Source organism: Carcharhinus amblyrhynchos, chromosome 10 (genome assembly GCF_965287045.1).
Source record: "Carcharhinus amblyrhynchos chromosome 10, sCarAmb.v2.hapA, whole genome shotgun sequence".
Lineage (NCBI taxonomy): Eukaryota > Metazoa > Chordata > Chondrichthyes > Carcharhiniformes > Carcharhinidae > Carcharhinus > Carcharhinus amblyrhynchos.
In genome coordinates this window covers 77,129,246-77,144,299 of record NC_137333.1, presented here as the reverse complement: position 1 = coordinate 77,144,299, position 15,054 = coordinate 77,129,246, and the positions used below count along the sequence as shown (strand labels likewise).

General features: G+C 43.8%; 1 protein-coding gene across 7 annotated transcripts in view; it reads right to left on the bottom strand.

The window, feature by feature from the left end:
• The window catches only part of LOC145349086 (microtubule-associated tumor suppressor candidate 2-like), a 453,839-nt gene that overhangs the window by 27,555 nt on the left and 411,230 nt on the right, over positions 1-15,054 (bottom strand). For 6 of the 7 annotated variants that reach the window (XR_013888055.1, XM_080197409.1, XM_080197414.1 and 3 more), the window contains one exon: positions 1,161-1,375. Coding sequence is in view for 6 of the 7 variants with exons in the window: in XM_080197409.1 (XP_080053535.1) it covers positions 1,161-1,375 (215 nt within the window). In the remaining variant the exon portion in view is untranslated. Of the gene's footprint in view, positions 1-1,160; positions 1,376-11,733; positions 12,915-15,054 lie in introns of those variants that run through there. The other variant, XM_080197415.1, reaches the window with a different exon arrangement.

Sequence of the window (15,054 nt, the reverse complement as noted above, 5' to 3'; positions counted from 1 at the left end):
ACAGTAGCTGTCCACAATGAGGCTGGCCAATTACTGTCAAAGTATGGATAATACTATGACATATGCCTAATATCTCCTTATGTTCTTGTTCAGGTGATTAAAAGTAATTGTATACATAATACTTAAAGGGTTTTAGGAAAAAGAAAAGGAAAAATAAGTCCATGTTTTTGCAGTTAAAATACTGCGTATTTGTATAGTGTCATACATTTTTTATTACTACATCCAGGGACAATGTGCCTCAAAATGTGTAGGCTATCTATCCAGAAATGCCAGGATGTGCCTACCTGTAACTCAGTATGAAAGGTGAGGATTAGGCTGATTAAGTTAAATAAATTGGATGGGAACCAGTGGGGGAGGTCTGTGAATGCTACCTATTTTATTAGTGTGCGGGGCAGTGTGAGAGAGTCACAAAATAGGTTACTGAATTCCTTCTGGAAAAAGAGATCTGAAGCTTGGCAATGTGATGAAATATAACAAAACAAAATAGACTACAGTTCCAGTGTTGGTACCCTAGACTGGCACATACCTGGCAGACTAACCCACCATTATCTCAGCAGACCAAGGAGAAAGCTACATCCAGCCTTGCTGTTCCCTCCCTTGTCTCCTCTTCGCGGGGTGGGAGTGGGGAAGTCTTGAAAAAAGAGGGCACTTAAAATTTACAGGCCCGATTTTTATAAATTATTTGATGGGATGTGGGCATCAGTTGGTTTCTCATCCCCATTTGCCATCAAGTGGCTCACTCAGCCATTTCAGAAGACAGTTTAGAGTCAACCACATTGCTGTCACATGAAGGCCAGGACAGATAATGATGGCAGATTTCCTTCCCTGTTGGACATTAGTGAACCAGATGGGTTTTTATAACAATCGGTGATAGCTTCATGGTCACCATTATTGAGATTTGCTTTAGCTTCCAGATTAACTAACTGAATTTAAATTCTGCAGCTACTGCAGTGGTGGGATTTAAACTCACACCCCCAAATTATTATCCTGGACCCCTCAATTACTAACCCAGTGACATTATCACTATGCCACTATCCCACCTCCCCTCATGGCTCTTCAGGATGCTGAGTGAATGTGGAAGTGCACTGGAAGGGCTATGAGTTTTCAGTCCTATTATTCTTTAAATCAAATGGATGATAAAATAAATGACTGACATTGACCTGTTCATTGTGGTGAGATTGAATTTTGTTGAGATGCTCCCTGTGTTCCTCTATGAGACGCTCTTTCTCTGCAGTGTAATGATCCTTCAGCCTTTCTTCAAGGGCCTGAATCTCCTCTTGTTGTTGCAGATGGAGCCTCTGTACCTCAATCTCAAACCTCCTCTCCAGCTCCTCCTTCTCCTTTTGCAGCTTTTCACATCGTGTTGTGTTAAGGGCTGAAACAAACATTACAATAAAATGAAACCATTGATGACTGTTTTTAGATTGGGAAGTAATACCAGGAACGCACCTCTAAACTGGCTGCCATTGTAATACTTTAACAAAACATTAAAAATTTGAACACAGTGATCAGAAAAATCATAGAATCCCTACAGTGCAGAAGGAGGCCATTCAGCCTATTGAATCTGCACCAACCACAATCCCACCCAGCCCCTATCCCCATAATTCCAGGCATTTACCCTAGCTAGTCCCCCTGACACTATGGGGCAATTTATTGTAGTCAATCAACCTAACTCGCACATCGTTGGACTGTGGGAGGAAACCGGAGTACCCAAAGGAAACCCACATAGACACTGGGAGAACATGCAAACTCCACTCAGAGAGTGACTCAAATTGGGAATCGAACTAGGATCCCTGACGCTGTGAGGCAATAGTGCTAACTACTGCGCCACTGTGCCTCCCGAAGGAAGACGTATTTTCATGAGCAGTGGATGCCTCAAAATAATTCATTAATGTAAATATATCAAACAGAATTAATGATACCAAAGGCAATGTAATAATAAAAAGAATTTGTTTAGATTATTCTCAAAACCATGTTGTGTCTGACAAGCATATTTTAAGATGCATAATAACTAGGGTGGAGAAGTGATGGTTATCCATCTGTTATTTGTGGTGGTCACTGTAAGTAAAACTGAGAGTACCACAGATGAGGTATGTCAACACAGTGTTGAAACATAGAAGATAGGAGCAGGAGGTGGCCATTTGGCCCTTTGAGCCTGCTCCACCTTTTATTGCGAACATGGCTGATCATCCAACTCAATCGCCTAATCCTGCTTTTTCCCCACAACTTTTAAACCCATTCGCTCCATGTGCTATATCCAGCCGCCTCTTGAATACGTTCAACTACTCCCTGTGATAAATGAATTCCACAAGCTCACCACTCTTTGGGTGAAGAAATGTCTCCTCACCTCTGTCCTAAATGGTCTACCCTGAATCCTCACACTGTGACCTCTGGTTCTGGACTCCCCCACCATTGGAAATATCCTCCCTGCATTTACTCTGTCTCGTCCTGTGAGAATTTTATGTCTCTATGTGATTCCCCCCTTGTTTGTCTGAACTCCAGCGAACATAATCCTAACGTAGTCAATCTCTCTTCATACATCAGATCTGCCATCCCCAAGTCAGCCTGGTAAATCTTTGCTGCACTCCCTTGAGAGCAAGAACATCCTTCCGCAGAAAAGGAGACCAAACTGCACACAATACTCTAGGTGCGGCCTCACCAGGGCCTTGTATAATTGCAACAACACATCCCTGCTCCTGTACTCAAAACCTCTCACAATGAAGGCCAATATACAAATTTGTCATCTTTACTGCCTGCTGCACCTGCATGCTTAACTTCAGTGACTAGTGCACAAGGGCATCCAGGTCCTGCTGCATATTCCTCTCTCCTAATTTACAGCCTTTCAGGTAGCAATCTGCTTTCTTGTTTTTGCTTCCAAAGTGAATAACCTCACACTTGTCCAAATTATACTGCATCTGCCACTGATTAGCCCACTCACAAACAAATCATTTGAAGTTTTCTTCCTACACATTATCGTTATTTTTATGCCCTACACAAGGTAAGATCACATTGGGTTAGGGGTAATTAGCTTGGGTAGAGATTGGCTAACTAATGGAACACAGAGGGTAGGGATAAATGGGTCTTTTTTGGGTTTCAAGATGTAACTAGTGGGGTGCCACAGGGTTCAGTCCTCGGGCCCCAACTATTTACAATCTACACAAATCACTTGGATACAGGGATAGAGGGTGCTATAAATTTGCAAATTACACTAAAGTAGGTAGGATAGTAAGTTGCCATGAGGAAATAAGAAATTTATAAACAGATATGGATAGATTAGGTGAGTGGGCCAACATTTGGTAGATGGAGTTTAACGTGCATAAGCGTGAGATTATCCATTCTGGCTGGGAAAATTGAAAAGGCAACTTGTTATCCAAATGGAGAAAAGAATGCTTCAGTGTAGAGGAATCAGGGGGAATGAGGGTGTGGGTGTCCTTGTACATGAATCACAGAAAACTAGTATGCAGTTACAGCAGGTAATAAGGAAGGTAAATTATATTGAAAATCATTGTTAAAGGAATAGAGTATAAAAGTAGTGAAATGTTGCTGTGACTGTACAATGCATTAGTGAGCGCACATCTGAAGTACTGTGTGCAATTTTGGCCCCTTACTTGAAAAGGAAATATAGTTGCATTGGAGGCTTCTCTCAGAGGGTCATGAATCTGTGGAATTCACTACCCCAGAGTACAATGGATGCCGGGACATTGAGTAAATTTAAAGAGGAGATAGACAGATTTTTAATTAATAATGGGTTGAAGATTTATGGAGAACACGCAGAAAGTGGCACTGAGAATGAGACAAGATCAGCTACGATCATATTAAATGGCGGAGAAGGTTCAAGGGACTGAATTGCCTACTGCTGCTCCTAGTTCTTACGTTGATCACACTTCAACATGTTGACCAACAATTCTTCCCCTCAGATTGCATGATATAAACAATGGCACATTCCTAAATTGTATTCCGTAATGCAAGTAACACTGGAGCAAACAACGGCCTTAAAAAATCGAGGGGGGGATGAGGGGGAAGAGAGAGAGAGGGAGAGAGAGAGAGAGAGGAGGGGGTGTGACCCTAACAAATAGGCTGGGATTGTGCTAGCACAGTACTCTGCCACTGACCCTACTGAACTTTTAAGGGTTCTGATGAACCCAGACACACGTGCTGACGGCATACTGGTCCCTGAGAGCAGAGGATTCTCTCTCCTGTCCCCACCTCTAATATCAAACACCTTCTAGGGGAGGACAGATTTATGTCTAGCATAAATTCAGGGTCAAGAATTTTTACTAGATATCATAATCCATAAATACTGTGGACATCAAAGGGTTAAATCTATGTCTGAATTATTTTAGGGCTGGCTAATTTTGAATGTCTAGTTTCATTATTACTTCCAGAAAAGGCCACACATCATGCTGAAGCATTTATCCCTAAGATGGTGAATGATCTTATCTTGAGCAATCCTCAGGCACAATGGAACCTTAGTCACAATTCTCTGATTAGATGTCTGACCTGTCTGGGAGACAACACTGTGATGCAACATTACTGAAATAAATTGTTCATCACTGAAGAGGCATCATGGGCTTTGTCAACACAAATGATTTTTAACAGCATTTTACAATTGCATGATCTATGCAACCGCCTTAAAATACATCTTGATTGTCACAAACAATAGAATGTGCTTCATTATCGCCATTCGTTTTAGCATTTAATCCATCATTTGTATTCATCTAACAAATTTACTTTAACAAATTACATTGTAAAATATTAGGGCTGCCAATCGTTACTGAAATAATTTTGGAATGAACTGAATGTTATGTAGAACAGCAACTTGGGACTTTGAGAGAGGGGAATAAAATTCAACTTTGGTCTCCACTTAAAGAAAGCTCTTAACGAGTATAATTGCCTGCCATCCTTGTGGCCAATTTGGGGAATGGTGCTAGGAAGCAATACAATGGCTGGCCTCATACTTTTCAAGCTCTAACTGGCTCCATTCCTGATGTCAGTGGGACCTAAAAATTCAGCGCCGTGTCACCAACAAGTATAGTTAATGTAGCTGCATGATCTCTGGGTCTGACAGACAAACAGAGCATAACCTTCAGAGGAGGAAAGGTCCCCAAAGAAGGAAGAAAGGGAAGACAAGAGTTAGATCTCAGCTGGAATGTTGTGTACAGTTCTGGACATCACACTATAGGAAGGATGTGAACACACTGGACAGAGTACAGAAGAGGTTTACAAAATTGTTCCAGGGATGAGAAACTTCGGGGGTGATTCTTCCTCCCCGCTGTGTTAATGTTTTAGCGCGGCAGTCTGGGAGAATCGCATGTCTGTTAATACATGGGATTCGTGCATGCATCCCCACTGCGTGCACATCTCCCAGTACTGGATATCCGGCGCTATCTGAGCCATGCTGAAAACCAGCGGGAACACCAGATAAGTGCTTTAAATCTACTTTTAATGTAATTTAAATCTGATTAGCGAGCCTGGGACTGATTTCTCCGGGCCTGCTAGCATCTCCCACCCCTTCAAGAGTAGTTCACTTTTGCAGGGTTCAGACTAGCTCCCCACTTTCAGGGAACTCGTGGGCCGATCCTGCTGGAGTGAAGGGGACACAATCAGGGCCCAGCAGTGTGTCAGGTGACGGGGGGATGTGGTGCCCCCTGGACATGGACACCCTGGTGGTGTCAGCCTGTACCCCGGCACTAGCCAAGGGCAGAATTGCCTGTGCCCGGGTACATCTTGGCAGTGCCCATCAGGAATAGGGCAATACCAAGGAGGTGGGGCCCAGGGGGCAATTAATTGGGGTGCGGGACCCGCTGCTACTCTGTCATTGTGATCAACGAGGGCAGGAGGGAGGCCAGCAATTGGGATGGGATGGGACGGGTGTTTGGAGTTGGCCTGTGAATGGACGGTGGGAGCTGCGGTCAGACCATGGGGGGGTGGAGAGGCAGCACTACGAGGTTCCCCAGCTGGTCAGCAATCGAGTTGGCCAGCAAACTGCAGGCTGACAGTTCGGGACCATTGTCCATGTACAAGAGTTCCAGAGCTGTCAGCCTCTGGCGTGAATAGGCCCTGCCCCTCCCGAGCTTTTAATGATATAAAGTTAATTTATTAGTGTCACAAGCAGGCTTACATTAACACTGCAATGAAGTTACTGTGAAATTCCCGATTGTGACCTCTGCAGTGCACAGAGTATGGGAGATTCTTGTCCAAAGTTACACTGAAAAAACCAGCTTGATTTATACCAGTTTTCTCATGAATTCAACACTTAGAATCTTTTGGGAGAATCGTGGCCTTCAGTTTTGAGGATAATTGGAGACATTGGGACTGTTCTCCAGTTGGGACTGGCTTCCAATGACTTGGAGCTCCTGTCATCACAGCACAGCGATTCATCCTATTGGGTTCCGCAGTTACATCTAACATTTGTTCCAAATGCTTCTCCAGTATACCAACCATCTAGTTTCACCATGATTTATAAATATTAATTCAAGATATTTATTTAACATCTTCACCATATTTTTGTCCTGCACAATCTCTTTCATCCCTAAGTGGTTCTACAAACAGTTTAATTATTTTCTTTTACTATATGTGGAAAGGCTTAAAGTGCTAGTCTGGAGGACAAAGAAATGACGGAGATACAGTTAATAAAAAGGACATTGCCAAGGTCTGTATGATCAAGAGGAGGCCAGGAGATTTAAATGATTTGAATAAGTTACAGACACATCTTGGAAGTCTCACCACTGCGACTGGGCCAACCAGCCACTGAAACCTCCATTCACATCGGTGGGATTGGAAGATCGCACCGGTGTGAAAGGCTGGAAAATTCCAGCCTCAATTCTTGGATATATCCTCTTCATGTTGAAAGCTGTTATTTTGCACTGTTGATATGTTAAGCTTTCTGTAACTTTTCTACCCAGTTAATTTGGGTCAGCTATCTTCTGATCCAGCTAAGCTTTTCCCTTTTTCTGGTTTAGCATCCTCATTTTTGACTGTATTTTTGCACTGAACCTGACATCATTACATGCATTATTTCCTAACTGTTCTCTTACTGTCACCAGTAGTACTAAATTTTCCATAACTCAATCAGCAATGTTTCTTTCCTCGCTGAAACACAAGCACAGATCAGATTTTGCATGCAGCTTTAACAAAATTATTTCCTCATGTCAATAGATCTATGTATAATCTGCAATGTGACAGCAATATTCACATCTTGCCTTTGTGATCTTTATGTCATACATCTTCTCCCAAACCTCCCAGTGGGGCCACCCTATCCCACCAAATCTGATTGTGATATTCCATTACAGGAATTACCAGTTATCCGGAACCTGATTGCTAAAACAGAGTCTTGTCAGTTTTCATTGAATCAGTAATTATGAATATTGTGCACCGCACAACTTCATAAACCAGTATTTTTTTTGTTGAAAATAGAAGCCAGTTAAATGACTGTGTAGCTTGAGAGAATTAACTCAAGTACATTGTGACTGCCAATTTTTTTGTCACTTTTAATAAAGTTGCACTCTTGGGAAGTACACATTCCAAAACCAAATAGCCCTTTAATAGGAAAAAGTGACAATAAAGGGCAGACCTCTCCTGTTTTTGGAAGATATAGTTCACTATATTCCATTAATATATTACAGTAATTCTGGAGAATGCTACAACAGAAACTAATCCAGGCCAGCAGCTGGGCATAAACCTTACCTTACCAATGCTTCATTTGTTATATGTCAAAGAGTAGATTTTCTTCAAATTGGAATTAGATTTTGAATTGCTCAGTCTATTACCTGATTTCCCCAATGGAGGGGGATCACATTGTGAACAACAAATACAAGATGCTGAATTGAAAGAAGAGCAAGTGAATCGTTGTATCACTTAAGGAGTGTTTGTGGCCTTGTACAGTACAGGAGGTGAAAGTGCAGGTGTTGTGTCTTCCGTGCTTAGATGGAAAGGTACCGTAAGAAATGGAGGGGATATTGGGGGTGACTGCGGAATGGACCAGAACATCGCAGAGGAGATGGTCTCTTCAGAATGCTGAAAGTGGAGGAGAAGGGAGGATGTGTTTGGTGGTAGCCTCACACTGGAGATGATGGATATAGTGGAGGATGCTCTATTGTATATGGAGGCTGACAGGTGGAAGGTGAGGGCAAAGTGAGCCTCATCATGCTTCTGAGAGGTGGGGGGGAAGGGGTGACTCAAAATGTGTGAAATGGATCTGACACAGTGAAGGACCCTGCTAACCACACTGAGGGCAAGCATTGATTGAAGAGAAGCAAAAATATTCAAAGTGCTAAAATGGAAGATTGCATCACTTGGACAGACACTACAGAGTCGGCAAAATGGGGAGAATTGAGTAAGAGTTCTTACAGGAAGTGAAGGGGAGGAAGTGTAGTCACAGTAACTGGGAAGTCCAAGGATTTACAATGAATACTGATTTATATTCTACCCTGAGAAATGGAGACAGAAAAGTCAAGCGGGGGAAAGCGTGGAGATGGACCAGGTGAAGGCAGAGATGATTGCAAGCAAAATCAATGTAATTTTCCAGTTCCAAGAGAGCTTGGGAGGCTTGGCTGCGATTCTCCCAAAAGTGTCTGCATTGCTGGGAAAACTGTTCTAAATCCCAACTCTACTGTCAGTTCAGCTTTTCACCTGAATCTCCGCACTCTGTGCACTGAAGAGGCCCCAGTAGGGAATCTCATTAAAAACCCGGGGTGGGGAGCAGGGTCTATTTGCACCGGAGTTTGACAGTTCTGGAGCTCTGCGCATGCACGTTGGCCCCAAACTATCAACCTCCCATTTGCTGGCCAGCCCAATCACTGGCCAGCCTGGGATCCCCGCGTTGCTGTCCCTCCAGCCCTCCCCACAGCCCGATGGCGGCCCCCACAACAATTCCCGGGCCAACCCTGACACCCCATGTCCTGGAGCACCCTCATGTCCAGGTCTCACCCCCAGCAGTGGCAATCCGTCCACCCCTCTCACCCCGGCAGACTAACCGCCACCCCCCGGCACAGGCACCCCTCCTCCCTCCCTGGCAGACCAGCCTGCCTCTCCAGCCCACCCCAATCACTGCCCTCCCTCCATCCCAATGCAGAGTGGCAACGGGACCTCCCACTCCCCCCGATTGCTCCTAGGCACTGCCCATCGTAGGCCCTGCCCCCTTGGCACTGCCCAATGCCCTGTGCCAAGGTGCCCCCTGGGCACAGGCAGTGCTGGGGGCACAGACTGGCACTGCCAGGGTGCCCATGCCCAGGGAGCACCATCTCCCCACTGCCCGACCCCCTGGGGGCTACCGATTGCCCCCCCTCCAATCTGGCGGGGTCTCCTAATAGTTCCCCAAATGTGGAGAGCTAGTTTGAACCCTGCCAGAATGAAGTCCTCCTAGCAGATTGGGAGATTCAGTTGGGACCCGAAAGGTCCCAATAATTAACTCATATACATACTTAAAATACCTGCAGCAAAGATTTAAATGACTTACCTGCCTTCCCGCTGGTTTCCAGCATGGCCTGACCGACTGTTCGCCAGCTCTGGGAGATACGCATGCATTCCCAGCGCACGCACAAATCCCTGTCCAAGGCCGCAGATGCGCATCTCCCACTGCGACTCAACAGAAAAGTTGCGGGTCACAATGGGAGAATCGCGGCCATTATCTACATGGTCTATGTAATTTTCGACATGGTAAACGTAATTTTTGACATGGTAAACGTAATTTTCCAGTTCCAGGCAGGTGTGGGAAACATTATCAATATGGTCATCAATGTAATGGAGAAAGAGATGAGGAAGAGCCTTGAATAGGTCTAGAACAAGGAACGTTAGTCATATCCCACGAAAAGCTTAGGGTCCACACAGATTGTCTCTTATTCGTTTAATATTTTTTGGGAGACGTTAACCTGCATATTTTGGCTGGAATTCTCCAACCTTGCCCGTAGCTGGGATTCTCCTATCCTCTCCTGTGAACACAGACTTGACTGAGTGCCAAATTTTCCACTCTTGCTAGCAGCAACGGTGGGGCATGTGAGTGTAGAGAATTCCAGCCTTTTCTGTGTTAGCTTCCCTTTAATCCAGTGGATAGGAAGTTCCACATGAACACAGTGCTGGAAATAAGGGGATAAATTTCAATTTGAGTGGGGGTGGAAAACAACAACACTGACAACTTTCATTCATACAGCACTTTTAGTCAACTTCCTGCAGCCCTTCACAGCAGCAATAACCCATGGGAATTTGACACTGAATCATATATGAGTGCCACAACAGGTGACCAAAAACTTGGTTAAAGAGCATCTTTCTGTTTATTTATTAGTGTCACAAGTAGGCTTATGTTAACATTGTAATGAAGTTACTGTGAAAATCCCCTCGTCGACACTCCTAGCTGCCTGTTCGGGTATACTGAGGGAGAATTTAGCATGGCCAATGCACCTAACCAGCACTTCAGACTGTAGGAGGAAACGGGAGCACCTGGAAGAAACACACGCAGACACAGAGAGAACATGCAGGCTCTGCACAGACAATGGCCCAAACTGGGAATCGAACCCGGGTACCTGGTGCTGGGAAGCAGCAGTGCTAGCCACTGTGCCACTGTGCAGGTGGAAAGCAAGATGGAGAGGTGGCGAGATTTGGGACGGGAATTTGAGAAATTAAAGCCGAGACAGCTGAAGACACAGCTGCTAATGTCAAGGCAAAAAAGAACAGAGATGTATAAGCAACTGGAATCAAAGGCTGCCAATACCTCAGAGTATTGTAGGGCTATAGAAGGTTACAGAGATAAAGATAGACAGGGTATGGAGGGATTTGAAATGAAAACAAGGATAAGAATTTTAAAACTGGCATTATTGAATGGGCTATTCGCTACATATCGGGGGTGCAGGTGAACGGTCACACAGTGGTTAGCACTGCTGCCTCACAGCGCCAGAGATGCAGGTTCGATTCCCGGCTCAGGACACTGTCTATGTGGGGTTTGTTCATTCTCCCCGTGTCTATGTGGGTTTCCTCCAGGTGCTCTGATTTTTCTCCCACAGTCCAAAAGATGTGCTGGTTAGGTACATTGGTCATACTAAATTCCCCCTCAGTGTACCTGAATGGGTGCCGGAATGTGGCATCTCGGGGATTCTCACATGTAACCTCACTGCATGTTACTGCATGTAAGCCTACCTGTGAGTATGAAATAAACCTTATCTTTTAAATTGAACATATCCCACCATTTTTCCTTTCTATCATCCGATTCACTACCATCAGTTTTCCACCTCTGCCAAAGTCAAAAATGATCTCCAATCTTTTCTGGGCTAAAATGTAGTAATGTTTAATTCAACACTGCGATAATAAATAATTAAAACCAAGTCATTACTCACCATATCTGATGAAAGTAGACCCAAAATAATTATTTGAATGATTTGAACAAATCATCATACATTTCATGGATTCTGCTTGGAGTTTGAGAATGGTCTTCAGATAAGTGTCTAATTACAATTTAAATTGTATATATTATTTAATATATGGACTTTGGGATACATTCTTTCGTGTTTCTTAACCATCATTAGGAATAAAGTAATAATCAGAACGGCATTATAAAATTTTGATGTTGCAATATCATTATAAAATGAATCTTGCCCAACAAAGACATAGGAATTGAAAAATGATACTTACTCATTTTTATTAAAATATTGCCTCTATTAAAAAGCTATGAAAGGAGTACATTATACTGCATGAGCAGATAGGAGGTATATTACAGTTAATTGGAATAATAATGAGCTACTGAAGCAGAATACGTCTTATCAACAGAATCTATTTTGAAAATCATGTGCAAGGAACCACGCGTGACATTAGCATTGGTTTAATGTTTATTGTGCATTGTTCAAAATTTAATGGCAATCACAGCAATGGTGGAAATATCTTAAACAAGTTGTCTGGGTCAGCAGTGTGAAGGAACCGAACATCAGCATATGGCCTCGGAATCAAGTGATTAAATTTCTTCACAATATCAGGGTCAGCAATCTTTTGAACAATGTCATAAACAATGATCATTTAAAATATAAGTTATTCAACAATTTAGCAGAAGAAACCAAAAACATGTCTGACTTATTCATATTTCTTTATAGTATGAACCGTCAAAAAGAATGCACCATGCTTATTTTAAAAACTTCCATTGAGGGCCCTTCAAATGGCCTTGGTGGGCAACCATTTGAGCCTTGAGGGCCTGATAGCAAGCTCAGGTGTGGGCTGGAGAAGCTGAGCTTGTCCCACAGATGGGAGCAGGCATTCTGTCATTCTGAGGGAGCAATGCTGCTGCCTATCCCATGAATCCAAGGCCACTGGCAAGGAACTGAGCTTCATCACTCCTCTGGTTCTGTGTGAGAAGAGAGTGCAGGGGTGAGGTGACACGCCAAATACCCTTGTGAATACTGGCTCTCACAGCCAAGCTAGCACCCATCTGTATTTCCATTGGCAGGTGTCAGAACTGTCGGCAGAGGCTCGATTGTGCTTGTGGCTACTGTGGTATCGATGGAGCTGACCACTCACTCCATGCTGGATGACAAGTCTCTATGTTCGGCTTGAAAACCCAACAAATGTTGGAGTTGGATTCCTCCCATCTCTGCAATATTGTGCAAGTGCTCACTAGCCAGCTGCATGGTACATCCAGCATTCCCTGACATGTCCATGGTGTTCCCTGGTTGCCTGGAACCTTGTAGTTGGCACCTACATCCTTTGCATTGGAACAGAGCTGATATGCGACCTGGTCCTCTGATGAGCTGGCATCTGTTCTTTCCTATCTCCTTGCCTTAGCTGCCACACTTGCTGCTAATGATTCATCATGTGCAAGCCCCACCCTCCTCTAACGTACATGTGGTACTGGTCCTGGTGTCAGAGTGAGAGACTGTGCATTTTCAGGTAGAATGACCACTTCTGATAAAATGGCACAAGAACACCTACATTTTCAGCAGCTGAAATTAAAGAGATTGAGAAGGTTTAGCTGTCAGCGTAAGGGGGAATGGAAAGAGATGAGTGGCTAGTAAAAGAAGCTGCAGTTTGTCATGCAGATGGTGCAAGGTGGAGAAGGAAAGAAACAAAAGAGTATAAGGTGAGAATACATTTGAAAAAGCATTACCTGTCATCTCCTTTAGTGATGCTTCTCACCACAGCCATGCCCATGAGGACCAGTGTGGCTTCTTCCACAGGGATATGCAAGCAGACTCAGCTTCATCCGATCACCAACTCTTGCCTCATGTTATGCATAACCTTCTCTTGAGGAAAGAAGGAACTGTGTGGATTATGTTCTTGGGAAGTGTATAGGGAATTTGCCCGTCATGATGAAATGGCTGTTCTGTGGAAGTGACAATGTCTGGAGAAGTGAGGGCTGCAATTGTGGTGGCAAAAGAAAGGTTAGAAGGTACAGTGGCATGGTGCAGTGATACAGGAGAGTGAATGGAAGCAGGGAGTGGAGGATTGAGAGCAGTGAAAGGGTAGGGAAAAAGTCAGGGAGTAATATTCCGGTGAGGATAATTAATTTCACCTTGAACTGCAATATTGTCATGGGAGCCAAGCTCCTGACATTAACGTCCTCTACAATCTTTTACCATCGGCAGCAGTGTTGCTGGGGGTGTTTTTAACTCTGAGGTGGGAACAGAATCCTATCCCCATACACTGGGCCAAACCAATATCTCCAATGCAGCATCGGAGAAGCTGAGTGACGGTGCAGCCGTTTCTTTATTCAGAAGCATTCACGCTGTCTGCACCAATTTCACCTCAAACAGCTTTAAGGTGAGATTCTCCATTTAAGTCCTTCTATTTTCCTATTATTTCCCATTTTTGTGACCTATGACAATGGTGTTAAACTTGTCAATTGATGACATCCTGCAGGCTTTACGTAGAGGTGAAAGGAAATGTCATTCAAGATTATAAAAGGGAAAGTACCTGATTATTTAAAAATAATTTTGCCATCAGATATAATCCAGAACATCATTTCATAAAATAACATAATGGAATCCCTAAGTGCAGAAGGAAGCCATTTGGCTCATCAAGGCTGCACCAACCACAATCCAACCCAGGCTCTATTCCTGCAACCCCAACTGTTTACCCTGCTAACCCCTCTTGATGTTGATTTGATTTGATTTATTATTACATGTATTAACATACAGTGAAAAGTATTGTTTCCTCCAAGCTATACAGACAAAACATACCATTCATAGAAAAGGAAATGAGAGTGCAAAATGTAGTGTTACAATCATAGCTAGGGTGTAGAGAAATCATAGAAACCCTACAATACAGAAGGAGGCCATTTGGCCCATCAACGACAATCCCATCTAGGCCCTACCACCAAATCCTTACAATATTTTACCCATTAATCCCTCTAACCTACACATCTCAAGACACGAAGGAGCAATTTTAGCATGGCCAATCAACCTAACCCGCACATCTTTGGACTGTGGGAGGAAATCAGAAACCCACGCAGACACGAGGAGTATATGCAAACTCCACACAGACAGTGACCCAAACCAGGAATCGAACCCAGGTCCCTGGAGCTGTGAAGCAGCAGTGCTAACCACTGTGCTACCATGCCACCCAATCAACTTAAAAGATCAACTTAATGCAAGGTAAGCCCATTCAGAAGTCTGAAAGCAGCAGGGAAGAAGCTATTCTTGAGTCAGTTGGTATGTTACCTCAGACTTTTGTATCTTTTTCCCAATGGAAGAAAGTGGAAGAGAGAATGTCTGGGGTGCATGGGGTCCTTAATTATGCTGACTACTTTGCCAAGGCAGTGGGAAGTGTAGACAGAGTCAATGGATGGGAGGCTGGTTTGCGTGATGGATTGGGCTACATTCATGACCTTTTGTAGTTCCTTGCGGTCTTAGGAAGAGCAGGAGCCATACCAAGCTGTGATACAACCAGAAAGAATGCTTTCTAAGGTGCATCTGTAAAAGTTGGTGAGAGTCGTAACTGACATGCCAAATTTCCTCAGTCTTCTGAGAAACAAGGGGCATTGGTGGGCTTTCTTAACTATAGTGTTAGAATGGGGGGGACGAGGACAGGTTGTTGGTGATCGGGACATCTAAAAACTTGAACTCTCTACCCTTTCTACTTCAT